Genomic DNA, 16,068 nt, shown 5'->3' with positions numbered 1-16,068 from the left:
TGTCTCAGCCAATCAGACGATTCCCTTTTCCTGTCACTCACTGTGACGCCTCTCTCCATGGCTAATCTGCCCAGCATCAGTGTGTGTGTCTGTATGCACTGTATGTGTGTGTGAGTATATGTGTGTGTTAACATAGAACAGGTCCAGCCAGCAAAGTGTGTGTGTGTGTTTGTGTCTGGAGCAGGTTTGTGTGTTTTTACTTTGAGGCCAATGGAAACTGATGACTGCATGTTGCCTTATCAAGCAATCTGACATTCACACACACACATAGACCAACACATCACACTTGTACTAACACATACACACATACACACACACAGCACACTCTAAACAACACACAATCACAAATCCCACCTCAAACACACAAACACAAATCATGCACCATGTTTAAGTTGGCATCAAAGCAGACTTGCTGATTTTATAAACAGTACCAGTGGAATTAAAAAGGTTTTGTTGAAATCCAGCTACTGTGTCCAGAATTTTTTATGTGTGCATTTAATTTACAGTTTTTAATGATTGGTTATGTGCCTGGTTCAATGCTGAGTGTGAAACTCTTCACACAGTCAACACAACAGCAACAATTATGGACAAAACTATGCATTGCTTTCACACAAAAAGCATCCAGTAACTTCAGCCCATTTTGCAAATACTTACATAATCACAAATCATACAAAATTCTTCAATTTATGTTCAAAAACTAACATGTATTCATATCGACAGCAATCTGTCAAATCATAACCACACTAAAATACCTCTACAGTATATTCAATTCAATTCAATTGTCAAAAATAAAGCCCATTGAAACCTTTTCCTGCTGCATTTCTAGGACTCATCCTGTAGAATACACGGTAGTACTTTCTATTGAGAGATAAACATCTTACTGTATTTTGGAAGGAAAAGTTTCTTTACACAATATACACATTTCTTACACTATCAATAATTAAAAAACAACATATACACAATCACAATGTAAGTTGACTTCAAAGGCTGCGATAAAAAGATGCATCATGTGTTACCTGACGATGGTGTTTTTTATCTCAGTATTTTTCGGATCGACGCATGAGTTGTTGTAATCAAGTGTTAGTTTCTGCTGGAAGGATTTGCTCCATCACTTACATTGTAAGTGCATTATGAAGAGGAAGAATGATTATAGCAAGAAAAAAACTATTTAAGCAAACTTCAACTTGACATCAGTCACACTAGGCTTCATGAACAAAACATCTTATATTTTAGCTGTTGTTTAGCTGTGAGCTGACTCAATAAAGGAGATGACAGGAGGACAAACTCATGAAAGCAAAGAACAGATGATTTGTTTATCATGTAAAGGTTTTAAAGACTGGATCATAGTGAAAACTAACCTGCTTACACGCAGTTGATTACAATGCCTTTACCCATTAATCACAACTGTATTCGCATACGATCTGATCACCGCCCCTCAGTCCAGTATATAACTGTCCCTCTGCCCTCTGCTCTGGGTCCTGTGTACTGTCTCAGACTCACTCTGTGTCAGTAAGCTCACTGTATTTCAAAATACTAAAAAAACACCACTACATTAAACTTGAATGAGGACTTGAGTGATTTTCTTCAACAAATGGTGCCTTGACCCGGATGGCAACAAAGCAGACTCCTTTTCCAGACCAAAGACATACCAGTGACCTGAGAATACAAAATTACACTAGAGGTAAGAAACCTTTTGAAAACCCAATTATAAGTACTGTGTATTGTGGGAGGTCTGTGAAGCTGGAGTCCCAAAGAAGTTGATGCGATTCTCATTTTTAAGTAAGTTTGCTGTGTGGTTGTGAAAGGGAGTTAATGAAAAAGCCAAGAGGTTTGCTCTGTAACAATGTTTATGAATGACTGCATTTTCATAACCTAGGAATTTAACTTGGTAAAAATTGACAATCTGACTCTCTCTTCTCAAGGTTTCAACATTTTGGGTAACAGAGATAGGAAATGGAAAATGACCAGGTAGGACAAGTCCTGTGTTTCTTTTTAAGGAAAGACCAGTTCACAATGTTTGGAACACTGAGAAAAATAGTCTAATGGAGGATTAGTGAGAAATACACCTATGCATGATTGGTAGGAAGAAGTAGGGATATGATTTGGTCTCCTAATACTTAGGAATATGTCACATCCTGAATGGACTTTTGGTTGTTTTTTGGACTCTTTGTGTTTTTGTGTTCGTTGGGGTTTCCTGTGTTACACTTCTGTTAAGTCCTTTTGGTAATATGGGTTTGCTTGTTGATATGAGTTGGGTGGTGGGTTTAGAGGACTGCCTTTGTTGGTTAGCTTAGGGTGTTGTGTACTTGGGTTTGTTGGGTTATTCTTGGATGGGTTAGTGTAGGTTGTATTGAGAGTTTGTGTTTTCTGAGTTTTGGTTTTAAGTTTGCTCTGTGTTCCTGCACTCATCCCTGGCCTGTTTTCTCTCCACACCTGCATTTAGCCTCGTCAGCCCTGCCCCGCTACCTGTGTTTCCCCAGCCAATCGGCTCCCTGTCTGTTCATTCCCCTCTCCTGAGTTCTCCGCCCATCTCCCCACCTGCACCTCATCAGTTCAGTTTTTGTTGAGTTGTCTGCGTTTATCGTCAGTGTTTCATGTTTATCATTAAATATTCTGCATCTGATCCTGCCTGCTGTCTCCTGCATTTGGGTGCACCTGCTCCACTCACCTACATGACAGGAATATATGTCATTTTTTGTAGGGATCTGATTTAGTCTCTTTACACAAACAGGAATGACTTGTATCTTCTGAGTAGAAGGTTGATTGGAAGGATTAGAAAGTGAATTGTGGACAAAAGTAAGTGTAAATCAAAGTTATTTTTTTAAGGGATTTTATGAAAGATAATGAGAAGTGATTTGTAGATGGTCAGAGAATGAGTTAACCAATCCTGTAAAATACATATATGATAACTGGTACCAAGAGCATTGAATTTGTTGCAACAAAAATATAGGAAAATGGGAAACTTGTACAGGGAAATAAATATTGAAGCATTTACAACAAATAAGGAAAAAATGTGGTTCAGAAACTAGAAATTAGCTACAAATGTAAAATCCTGCACAACTTAAAGCTTAGTTAATTTCACAGATATGAAAGAGAAAAAAAACACAACTTAGAGTTAAACTAGTGCAACAACTAGAACAAAACAACACAATGCAGAGCATAAAAAACCTTATTGGATAAGTCTTCTGGAAGTATCAAAACAAACATGAATGATTAAATTGACAGATTTAATGTTATACTTTTGGGTTTTTGTTGTTTGTCACTTCATGTGTATCTTTATCTATTACTGTTAGAATGTGTTTTATGTTTTCTTTTCAGTTTACAAATCTTAGAGACTGACTGTAAGAATGATATGGTGATCTCATACTACAGAAAAAAACACAAAAATGTTTATGGATCAAATTATAATGATTTTCTAAGTATCTCACTACACAGGCAGAGCAAAAAGGGGAAGAAATGGCAGAAGAGCCCTGTGGCACTTCACACCTTGGACAAAGCCACCCTCCTGGAACAGAGGCATTGGAAATTCTTTCCTTCAGGGTGAAAAATTGCTCATTTGCAGCAACCCAATCCAAATCAACCCTGTCTACAGCACCTCCAGCAGAAAAGACCTGTATCTGAGCCTACTTTTACTGAAAGCATGTCAAAGCATGAAGCTTCACTCCTTTTTCTGTCAGACACCACACCCATGAATCTATTAGGGTGAGATTTGTTATGTAAATTAAACTGTACCATATATTGCACACCAGAATGTGGTCCAGTATTTGAGACACACATTATCTGGTTCTACAAGGGTCCCTACTCCCTCCAGAGTAAAAGCCACATTAGAAGTGCCCAAACCCACAAATGTCACCGATGAAGATATTTTTAGGAATGACGGCTTATTGTAGACAATGGATAATGGATTATGCATCACTTGCAGCACCACTCCAAGACATATCCAAAACCTTAAGCCTGTACTCAGCCCGTTACGTGGTCAAAACAAGCCGATGAGTCATTTAACAGGTTGAAGAAGGCATTCATATCCAGCAAAAGGAAAAATATCCATTCACAAATACTTCAGATATGCTTTTGAATGTTCACATGACTTTGGTATACTGTGAGCAAACCAAGGATTCATTACATCCTCGGGCACACCCACTCAACATTGCAAATTGTTTGGTCTATTGTTAAATGCATGCCCAGAACCCATCCATTGCTGATGATCCTGTCTCATGATGCAATGCTTTGGCTGACCATGCAGCCAAAAACAGCTGCCAAAATTAGTATTCCTGTCCATGTAAAACACTGTTCTCCCACTTGCCCTAACCCTAACCATGCCCCTAAAATAGCACCTTAACTATAACCCTAAAAACTCAACAGTGATAACTTGCATAGACTTGGAACTTTTAAAGGTTGGAACCCAATTTTTTTAAACAAACTTCCTTAATAATATTTACTAATAAGGTTTTAAACTTATTTCTATTTATGGCATTTATATATTTGCTGGACATCAGAAAGTTTATCACTTTTCTCAGGGAGAACATCCCGCAGGTATGGGAGCTACTTTCTGTGTGCAAAATTATCTTTTTCAAGATCAAGCTCTGTCTAGAACAGGTGTTAAAATACCCTTTTGGATGTGTCTATTTCTTCCTCAAGTTTGTCTCACTCAAAGTTATACTCCCTGGAGAGGGTGATCAAGCGGGAGCTCTCTTCTCTGTCAAAAGAAATAGTAACCCACCACCAGGAGGTACATTCAAAAAGAGTGCAGTAAGTAGAAAGTTTTATATAATAGTTTCGTTCTTTTCATAGTTTATGTGTCACTTGGCTTTTTAATGGTAATTATCTGACTGGGTAAAACTTATGACTCTCTGTGATTGATAGAATTCCTTTATAGAAAAGCTTCTGTCACTGAAGCAACTCTTTCAAGGTGTGGGCAATGCAAGAGATACCAAAAAGTCTGAGTAAGTAACTAAAAGTCTTTTTCCACATTTAGGCTACATTAGGATTATGCATATGTTTACAGACAATTACCTTTTTTCTAATTTATCTTTCAGAAACACAAAAGAAGCACCCCTCAAAGGAGTGTGCGACAAAAAGATGCATGGGTCTAATTGAAGCTTACATTTACACACTAACTGGCCAAAGAAAAGGGGTCCTCGTCTCTCTGCCGACGGACGAGGTCCTCTTCTGTGACAGAATTAATGAAGAGTATGTGATAAATGTAAGCAAATGTCAACTTACCAAAGCATCAGATGCATTTTTAAATATTTTTGTACCTTCATGAATCTTTATTTTATCTTAGCTGTAATATATTACATCTTTTTATGTACAACTCTAAAGGCTAAATTCCATAAGACGGCATCAACATACGGCAAGGTCAAGCTGCCCCTAAACAATATGGAATATGGCTGGCTCAGGGAATTTTCCAACCTCCGCCCAAACTACCTGGCTACAAGGACATTTTGTCCTTTTTTTTTAACAGCGCCAGGGGAGAGTTAAATAAGATTTGGGAACTGGATGCAAATGTCTGGAAAGAGTGTGTGGTAACAAATATAACCACCACAATCATCTGTTCCTCAATTGCAACACTTATACAGTTGGTGTTGGTGTTGGGTTCTGCTTCAAGGTTGCCCCTCAAAACACACATGCCACCCGCCATCTCTTGGAAAACTTGGTAGATGCTGCTCCTTCCCCACATAAATCCCAGAGGCGGAAACGCCGACAGCCAGTGACTGAATCCAGCAAGGATGAGCCTGGACCAAGCTCACGATTGAAATCATGCAAGGCATGCCACACCAGTTTTGCCTATATTGTTATTTATTCTCATTCAAAAATGTGTATTTTACACCAATAAATAAAATTGTTCCAGAAATCCAGATTTAGGTGGGACCCAGTCACCTTTCCTTGTAATAACAAATTCAAATAGTCGCTTTACAATGTTAATGTAATTTGCTTCCTTACAATCACTGCTTGCAAATCCAACTTTTTAAGGGGAAGGTTTCTGTCCAAATCTACATGTGTATTATTTTTGCTTAATGGTTCTCATTACAGGTCCTGAAAGGTGACAGTGACTCGAATGACAGTGAGCCCTTGGCAGAACCCCTTCCCTCCACAGATGAGGATGAAAAGGAAGTACAAGATGTGGTAAGCACTACAACACAGCATCAGTTAGTATCAAACACTATGATTTGAGTCCTCTCCCAAATTCGTAAGGTAAGCCACACCAGTTTCGTCTATACTACTATTATTTGTCACGATGAGTAGCAGGAATGGACCCAAATGCAGAGGCAAAAGGCAAAGCAGGTCTGAAGAAAACTTTATTTGGAGTGAGCAGCAAAAACAAAAGACAGAACAGCAAACAGGAGTGTAGGCAGGCATCTAAACAGAACAAATGATACAACAAAGACTGAATAGAAAAACAGGACTTAAAAACTAACTGAACTAATGGGGAGATGAGGTGCAGGTGGGGAGAGGGGAGTGAGGTGGTGAAACAGGGGAAACACAGGGAGCAGGGCAGGGCTGACGAGGCTAACACAGGGCAGGTGTGGGCAAAACACAGAGCAGGGCAGAGCTAATGAGGCCAGGACCAGGGAAGAGTGCAGGAACACAGCAGGGAAACGCAGAGCAAACTGAAAACCCATAAACCAGAAAACACAACACAACCATGATCACAAACCCAAGTACACAACACCCTAAGCTAACCAACAAAGGCAGTCCTCTAAACCCACCACCCAAATCATATCAACAAGCAAAACCATATGACCAAAAGGAATCGACAACAGAAGTGTAACACAGGAAACCCCAAAGAACACAAAAACACTAAAAGTCCAAAAAACAAACAGAAAGTCCAGACAGGATGTGACATTATTATTATTGTTGTTGTTGTTGTTGTTATTCCATTTCATATTTCTCATTACAGAGAAGTGGGACTGCTCCTCTGAGGGAGAAGATGCGAGAACTGGGCACTCATAAGGTCACTGCCTCTAATCATTGGATCAAGGATACCCTCTGATGATCCAGCCTGGCAAATTCTTATGACACTTAAGGACATTGTAGAGCTCTCTGTGGCCCCTTTCCACTCCCTCGAAAGTGTTGCTTATCTTGACCTGAAAATATCTGAGCATCGTCATAGTTTTCCCTCTGCTGAAACTGACACCCAAACACCATTTTTTGGAGCATTATTATGCACTCATAGAAGCCTTTGGTCCTCTAGTTGGATTGTGGTTTGAGGCCAAACATAGGTTCTTTAAACATGCTGTGATGTTCTCAAGCAATTTCAAGAATGTCCTGCTGTCACTTTCAACAAAACATCAGCTGATGATGGCTTACAATTGGCAGTAAAGTTTCATTTCTGCCTTTGGAAGTACTGCATGTTGACATCCAGGAGTCTATTAAGAAACCATTCCCTCAGCTAACAAGTGTACAGTTGTCAAACACTGTGATATACCATGGAACAAGGTATTCAGCTGGGATGATCTTGCCATATGGTTCTACAGGAGGCCTCCGAGACTTTGTAGAGATCATCCAGATGTTGATCTTGGAAAGCAGTCTTTACTTCATTGTTAAGAAACTCAATGCTTGGTACCAGGATCACTCTAATCTTACCTTAAAATGTAGGTCATGATATAAACACATTAAGATGTTAAGAAATGCAATGGTTATTCTTAAGAAAGAAAATATTTAGATTTAATTGAATGCCTTGAGTAAATTAAAATCAATGCACTGATTAATGTAGATAATTATTACTCAATTATATATCATTGATATGTAGAATTTAATTATTTTTTATTCGTACTATTTACACATTTAAAAGTTTCTGTGTTTTATATCAACTCAATATTTATGTTTAGGTTTTAATTAATTCATTTCTGTTTTCTATTTGAATCTACTCATATTAAATGGATAACTATAAAGGGTCTCATTTAATTTCAATGTATTCAATACCAAACAAAGTTATATTTAATTAATAATATTGCATGTAACCTGTTGCCTCAATTTTATTGAGTGGATATGGTGTATCTTTTCTTGGTGTATGAACACCGTGCAATAAAGACTTTATTCATAAGTGAAAATGCTATCATTGTTTATGTATCATTTATTTTTTAGATGTTTGTGATTTTAGTGATGATAAAGGTATTTGTTGTGTTGGTTTGTTGATAGCGTGATGTGGCATCACTACCTGGACAACTGTATCTGACCAATCTTGACATCAAAGACTACAATAGAAATAAGTTGTGCAACACATACTGTCAGATCAGGAGACATAATAACCTTATTATGTGGATCGGGTTATTGGCCAGATGTGACCGACCCACATTAAATACCGTTTCAAATGTCAGTGTTCCCACTATCAGTTACATTAAAACAGGCTGCTGAATAAGTTTTTAGTGCAGAGCAATAAAGATTTTATATATGGTGAAAAGAAATGAGAGCATAGGTATCAAATTATTAATTGGTAATTATTCTGAGTTGAGGTATCAGAGTCAATCAACTTGTGATGTCCTACTTTACTTTATGTCAAATAAACTGACCTGAAAACAGTTTAAAAATTGTTTATCATTCTATAAAAGTCTTTTATTTGACCAGAGAAAATACAGCCATAAAGAGGGAAGAAAAGAAAACGCACAAATACTACACTAACATTTCTGAATTTCCAAAGTTCAAGTTGTATGTTTCATCTCAGTTTACCACACAATATAATATGGTACTTTTTCACAAAAGAGATTACACTGTATTATAGCCTATGATTTTACAATTGACTATTTGGTGCTTTTTGTTACTTCACATTAATCCAAAATGATATTTTTTTTACTTTTTTAGACATAACTTGGTTCTGGGAACCTGTGACAGACATTTCTCCTTTTTTTGATGGTGCATTGGCTGACCAAGTAATCAAGAAAGTGATGAATTAATCTGTAATGGAATTATTAGTTGGTTACAGCCCTGGTACAACTGTTCGCTCAGAGGATGTATGAACAAATATGTGAGAGACCTTTGTTGCATGTCATTCCTATAATTCCTGTTTGTTGTTCCAGATGGACAGAGTCCACTGCACTGAAGGACTGGAAGACAAAGAATCAAGAATTCAAAAATCAATACCTTAGAGACAATCCTGATACTCTTTATCATGATACTAGAAAAGATGGTGTAATATGCAACTTAATTTTCTTTACGACTTTTAAAGAAGAGTGGATAGCTGCCATAATGCAGCGCTACCCTGGGACCATTAAAACTGAACTGGAACAGCAAATCAAACTTGACCTCAGCAGTGGCACTGTATGTGTTTATCCTAGTGGAAAGTTTGTGATACTAGCCTCAAAAAACAACCGTAGAATGTTTGTTGGAAATTTTGAACAACTACACAGTAATGTGGAAGATGAAACAAATGAGCATAGGCAGCGCAGGAGGACATCAAGATCCCTCTTCCTGAATAAATACAAGAAAAATAGAAATAAGAGGGAACGAAAGAGCCTACAGTAGGCTGTCTGTTGAAGAAGTAGAAACAGGAAAAAAAGAAACAATATGGATTTTTTAATATGGATTATATTATAAATAACTGACTAGCAATGCTAGTTCCTGTAAAATTAAATGCATATTTTTATTATTTGTTGCTATACAATTGTCATGTACCGTATATCTTTGCAAATTATGGTTCTGGTTTTAATCAACGGTTTATGTTCTGATTGTGTATTCTGACCCTGGCAGACTCCTGTCTTTCTGCAGGTTAAGGTGGTATTTAAGAGCAGTCTTGTACTCACTGAGCAGGTTGTTAGTTTGAGTCTCTTTCATATTTGAAGGTCAGTCTTCCATAGCTGACATGGTTGAGATTCTTCAGCCACTCAAAATAGGACATCGTCACACCACCAGCGTTCAGGTACATTATTGTTTGGGTTTCATCTTCATGGTTGAGATATTATATTTACAAAATTGTTATTTCATTGTGTTTTTTATATTAAATATTCATGACCAAATAACAATCAGGTTTAGGGAAAAAAAAAACGTCCTTATGTATTATTTATTATGAGTTTAACACTCCAAAACTCAGCTAATCTGCTTCATCAGGACTGTTTGGGTTTGGTTTGATCAGATATGACTGACAGTGCTGGAAACATATGCAAACAGCCCCATGAACCCTGCACGCTTCAAACCAGTGAAAAGAGCCCAGACTAAAACACGAATGCAGAAATCAGTCGTGTGAAACAAACCAAACTGTGTTCATGTAGGACACCATCACTCTTAGTAAGGAGTTGATTCAGAGCCTTTAAGGCTTTACTGATACAGTTTATGTTCAAAAACTAACATGTATTCATATGAACAGCATCATCATAACCACACTGAAATATAGAAAAATAGATATATCTGTGTTGGTTTGTTGGTGGCATGATGTGGCCTCACTGACTGGACGACTGTATCTGACCAATCTTGACCACAATCAAAGACCACAATACTGTCAGATTAGGGGCCAAAATAACCTTATCATGTGGATCGGGTTATCAGCCAGATTTGACCTTCTCACATTAAATATGGTTTCAAATGTCAGTGTTCCCACTATCAGTTACATTAAAACAGGCTGCTGAACCAGTTTTTAGTGCAGAGAAATAAAGATTTTATATATGGCGAAAAAAAATGAGAGCATAGGTATCAAATTATTAATCGGTAATTATTCTATTCTTATAAACAGAAGTGTATGCACAATAGTCCTGAAATGATTGATCACTCAGTCAATCAACAGAAAATAAAAAAAATATTAACAAGCATTAGCTTTGTTGAGTGATTTTACAATTGTCGATTTGGTGTTTTTTGTTACTTCACATTAATCCAAACTGAATACTTTTTTACTTTTGTAGACATAACTTGACTCTGGGAACTTGTGATGGACATTTTTCTTTGCTTTTGATGGTGCATTGGCTGGACAAGTAATCAGGAAAGTGATAAATTAATCTGTAATGGAAATATTAGTTGGTCACGGCACTGATGCAATTGTTTGCTTGTTTGTTTGTCATTCCTATAATTCCTGTTTGTTATTCCAGATGGACAGTTTTCACTGTATCAAGACAACTTGTGACATGTCAATCAAGGTTGATAAAAGGCTCCTTGATAACCCTCCAGCACGAAGAATTGTTTTAAAAAACACAAACATCTAGTGCCTGTGTATGCATGTGTGTGCTTCAGGAGATGATACTCACAGCAACTCTGGCCTGGAAGTCAGCGGTAGGGACGATGGAGATGGGTCCTCCCTGCTTGCCGAATTTCCTCTCTAAACTTTCCTGCACAGACACTAGAAGGGAAAACATGGAAAGACAAAAGAAGAGATAAAAGAGGCATCAGAGGTGTTCTTTGTTTCTGCATCAATGTCATATCAGTAATGTTACACTCTGATAATTAATCTAGTTTATCTAGTTTGAATACCTGGCACATGCAAATATGTAACAATACCAATGATTCTGCTCTTTTATGATTGGCTGTTCAGCTGTTCACGTTGGCACATAATGATTGGCTGTGATCAAATGTAATGTTTGTAAACGAGAGGGAGTAGAAATAAAAAAGGAACCAACTCGTACCCCAGACAGATCATCTCAACATCTTCAGAGATTTAACATCAACTGACACCAGTTTCCTCCAGAACATCACCGACGCTGCCTGAACTGCTGCAGACTCTGTAAGAATACTTTCATTTATCTGTCCTTCAAATTCTTGTTGACAGGTTTGATTTTTCTACTTCTTGCTGTTAAATTAAAAACTAATTAATCTGGCATTTACAGATACATTAGCAACTTTGTCAGTGATGTAAATTAGTCAGGTACTGCAAGGCAAGGATTGAAAGATAAAGGCTGTTACTTATTGCTGTAGACGTCAGAATTTAGGTTTATAAAATCTTATCAACTACAGCAGCTAGTGAAATAATTTCAAACACTTGTTGCAGTAACATTTCACACAGGACAGGGTGAACCTGGGGAGGTAGACTTGATATATTATGGGTAGGTTAAACTGTATAACGCCCCGATCTCATGCAAATCCTGATCTGATGTTTGTCGTGTGCCTTAAGGAAGCAGCTGTAGGACCAGAGTATCAGCCTCCACACCAAGTAAACCAGAGAATCACAACGCCAAGAGAAATACAAGGTAACACCACAGCAAGTCTAATTACTGGATATTTTGTACCATTTATCAGTAGCGTATTAATTTACCAAAAATATTTTTGTTTGTTTTTATATAGATGTCTGCTCCTATTCCATACCCTGCAGGAATGGGATTAGAGGAAAGGAAAATATACAAAGACAACTACATTAGAAACCATCTTGATACTCTTTATCATGACACTAAAAGACATGGTGTAATATGCAACCTAATTTTCTTTACTAATTTACAACAAGAGTGGATAGCTGCCATAAGGCAGTGCTACCCTGGGACTGTTGAAACTGAACTGACAAATCAAATCAAACTTGACCTCCACAGTGGCACTGTATGTGTTTATCCTAGTGGAAAGGTTGTGATACTAGCCTCAGAAAACAACCGTAGAATGTTTGCTGAAAATTTTGAACAACTACGCAGGGATGTGGAAGATTTAAGAAGAACCAGACAGATGTAACAAATGAACATAGGCAATGCAGGAGGACATTAACATCCCTCTTCCTGAAAAAATACAATAAAAATAGAAATAAGAGGGAAGGAAAGAGCCTACAGTAGGCTGTCTGTTGAAGAAGTAGAAACAGGAAAAAAAGAAACACAGTTAAGATTTTTTAATATGGATTATATTATAAATAACTGACTAGCAATGCTAGTTCCTGTAAAATTAAATGCATGTTTTTATTATTTGTTGCTATACAATTGTCATATACCGTATATCTTTGTAAATTATGGTTCTGGTTTCAATCAACTGTTTATGTTCTGATTGTGTCTTATGACCCTGGCAGACTCCTGTCTTTCTGCAGGTTAAGGTGGTATTAAAGAGCAGTCTTGTGCTCACTGAGCAGGTTGTTAGTTTGAGTCTCTCTCATATTTGAAGGTCAGTCTTCCATAGCTGACATGGTTGAGATTCTTCAGCCACTCGAAATATGACACCGTCACACCACCAGCGTTCAGGTACATGTCCTGCAGGATGAAACATCACATCCTCAGATATGTTGTTCAACAGTCCTCGTTCTTCTGTGTGTAGAATTATTCTGACTAAATTTCTTTTTTACTGCAAAAACTGCTGTTTCTGTGAAATAAGAGACACTGAAAAAGTTGTTGTAGAAACACTGTTGTTTCTTGTTTTGTTTTTTATAACAAATTATTCTTCCTATTGTTTTAGTTTCATGTTCATGTTTTAGATATTATATTTACAGTATTTTTATTTCATTGTGTTCATGTTTTTTTCTGTAACATTAAATATTCATGACCAAATAAGCAACAATCAAATTTAAAGTTAGGGGGAAAAAACATTGTTGGGTATTATTTATTATGGGTTTAATCCTCCAAAAATCAGCTAATCTGCTTCATCAGGACTGTTTGGGTGTGGTTTGATCAGATTTGATTGAAACTTGATTGTTCAAAAACTAACATGTATTCATATGAACAGCATCATCACAACCACACTGAAATATATCTATATTCAACCAAAAAAACTTTTTGAAAAATTGTCAAAAATAAAGCCCATTGAAACGTTTCCTGCTGCATTTCAAGGACTCGTTCCTGTAGAGTACACTATACTACTTTCTATTGGGAGATAAACATCTTACTGTATTTTGGGAGGAAAAGTTTCTTTACACAATATACACATTTCTTACACTGTCAATGATTAAAAAAATATATATATACACAATTAAAGGCTGCCATAAAAAGATGCATCATGTGTTGCCTGTTAGTGTTTTTTTTATTTCAGTGTGTCAATTGAAATCAAGTGTCAGTGTTTGCTGGAAGGATTTGCTTCTGTGTGTAAAATGAACTGCTGTGCCCAGCAGTGTGTTGGTAAAGTGGATTGTGTGAAGAGTTTTGAAGATGTGGACTGAACCATGCACGTAACCAATTGTAATAATGAAGAATGTAAACTATGAAGGCGGACTGTTGAGTGAACAAAGACAAACATAACCGAAAGTAATTAACTTTCACCAACTGTAATTGTATGGTATGTGCCTGAACAGGTTTAAGAGAGAAACCAACTTCAACAACCAACCAATCAAATACATCCACATCCAGATCAGCCAATGGAGCATTCACACCATACCTGCAAAACTGATGACAATGCCACCATCCTTTCAAAAGAAGCATTGTGTTCATCTCTCCATTTGCTTCAATTTGTTGGTTTGATGATGATGTTGGAGAGCACTGTCTAACATATCAGAGCATAACATACATGAAGCATCATGCTCATCGTATCCTGAATGGAAGTATATGCATTTATTATGTTTCTCCACTCATTTGTTCATTTTTTTCCCTTATTGTCTAAAACATCTGTATCAACAGAGTGACACAACACACCACAGAGATTTTGATTTCTTCAAAAGGTAGACAAGATAATATTCCAGTAACCAGCAGATACTTAAAGGAAAGGTTCACAATTTTTAAAGTCTCCCATGAGACTAGAGGAACTAACAGAAAATGACGATGTTGAACATTTTCTCATTACATTTGAGAGAATTGCAGTAGCATGCCAGTGGCCAAAATCTGACTGGGTTAGGGTTAGGGTTAGGGATGGAGCCTGATGGTAGGAGGGAGGAGTACTTCCTGCAAAATGGTGTTCTTTACCATCAGCACAGCCAGGTTAAGCAGCTAGTGGTCCCACAAGCAGCCCGAGACAGAGTACTTTCCCTGGGCTGGCCACCTAGGGAAACACAAGACCACTGCTCGCAATAAGCGCCATTTCCACTGGCCAGGCTTGCGCTCAGAGGTGGCCCAGTTCTGCAGGAGTTGCCCTCAGTGCCAAAAGACATCAATTAAAGGCCCCACCAGAGCCCCTCTCCAACCTCTCCCAATCATCAGTACTCCCTTTGAACGCCTCGGGATGGACATTGTTGGCCCTGTGGAAAAAAGTAAAACAGGAAACTGCTTCATGTTGGTCATCACAGACTATGGCACCAAATATCCAGAAGTTTTCCCACTGAAGTCCATTAAAGCAAAAACTGTGGCTTTTTCCTTGGTTCAGTTCTTCTCCAGAGTGGGTTTCCCTCGTGAAATTTTAAATGGCCAGGGCACTAACTTTATGTCTACTCTCTTGAAACAGGTCTACCAGCTGCTGGGCATAAAGAGGGTGCGCACCACCCCTTATCATCCATAGACAGATGGGCTGACGGAGCGTACCCCAGGCCTCCACTGGTTTCTCCTCCTTTAAACTCCTCTATGGTCGTGAGGTGAGGGGACCTTTGACCTTGTTAAGGGAGACCTGGGAGGTGGATCAGGGGAGGGAGGAGCCTGTTAATGTCATTTCTTATGTCATTCAGATGAGAGAGAAACTGCAGCGAATGAGTGAATTGGCCCAGACACACATGGTGGAGGCCCAGCAGCACCAGAAGACCTGGTATGACCAGTCAGCCAGACAGCGAAGCTTTGACCCTGGTCAAAAGGTCTTAGTCATGCTTCCAACCAGCGACAACAAGCTGCTGGCAAAGTGGCAGGGGCTTTTTGAAGTCCAGAGGAAGCTGGGACCCACCACTTATCAGGTCTCCACCCCAGGCCATCAGCAGTCCAGTCATGTGCTGCATGTGAACCTTCTCAAGGAGTGGGTGCCAAGGGCTGAGAAAGGAGCAGAGGTGTTGCTGATCTGGGCTGTGAAGGAGGAAGAGGAGGTGGACAACCAATACCTGCCCTCACCAATATCCACTGACCTGGACATATTTCAAGAATACCCAGGATGCACAAATCTGGTAGAACATGACATTGTGTTGAATCGTGATGCAACTGTGAGGCGTATGAGTTACAGGATACCAGAGCGCCTCCTTATGTCATTGAAGAAGGAGGTGGACCTCATGCTGCCCCTGGGAATAATTCAAGCATCAAAAAGTGAGTGGTGTAACCCAGTGGTGTTGGTCCCTAAAAAAAAGACGGAACAATACGATTTTTGTATTGATTTCAGATATCTGAATTCTATCTCAAAGTTTGGCTCATATCC

General features: G+C 38.3%; 1 protein-coding gene and 2 long non-coding RNA genes across 3 annotated transcripts in view; 2 read left to right on the top strand and 1 right to left on the bottom strand.

Annotated features, from left to right (window-relative positions):
* glud1b (glutamate dehydrogenase 1b) overlaps positions 1–16,068 on the bottom strand; it is a 71,403-nt gene that overhangs the window by 5,691 nt on the left and 49,644 nt on the right. Inside the window, exon 11 of the mRNA XM_044338253.1 lies at positions 11,169–11,260. Within this exon, the coding sequence (XP_044194188.1) occupies positions 11,169–11,260 (92 nt within the window). The remainder of the gene's footprint in view (positions 1–11,168; positions 11,261–16,068) is intronic.
* Positions 5,775–7,754, top strand: LOC122971551. Its single transcript, XR_006399510.1, has 3 exons — positions 5,775–5,865; positions 6,034–6,126; positions 6,902–7,754. It is a non-coding gene; the product is annotated as an uncharacterized LOC122971551 (long non-coding RNA).
* On the top strand, positions 11,546–12,217 carry LOC122971548. The gene is made up of 3 exons (XR_006399508.1): positions 11,546–11,641; positions 12,029–12,104; positions 12,199–12,217. It is a non-coding gene; the product is annotated as an uncharacterized LOC122971548 (long non-coding RNA).

Source organism: Thunnus albacares, chromosome 20, assembly GCF_914725855.1.
Source record: "Thunnus albacares chromosome 20, fThuAlb1.1, whole genome shotgun sequence".
Lineage (NCBI taxonomy): Eukaryota > Metazoa > Chordata > Actinopteri > Scombriformes > Scombridae > Thunnus > Thunnus albacares.
Note: the sequence above shows the minus strand (reverse complement) of the source record. Positions and strands in the feature narration are given on the sequence as shown.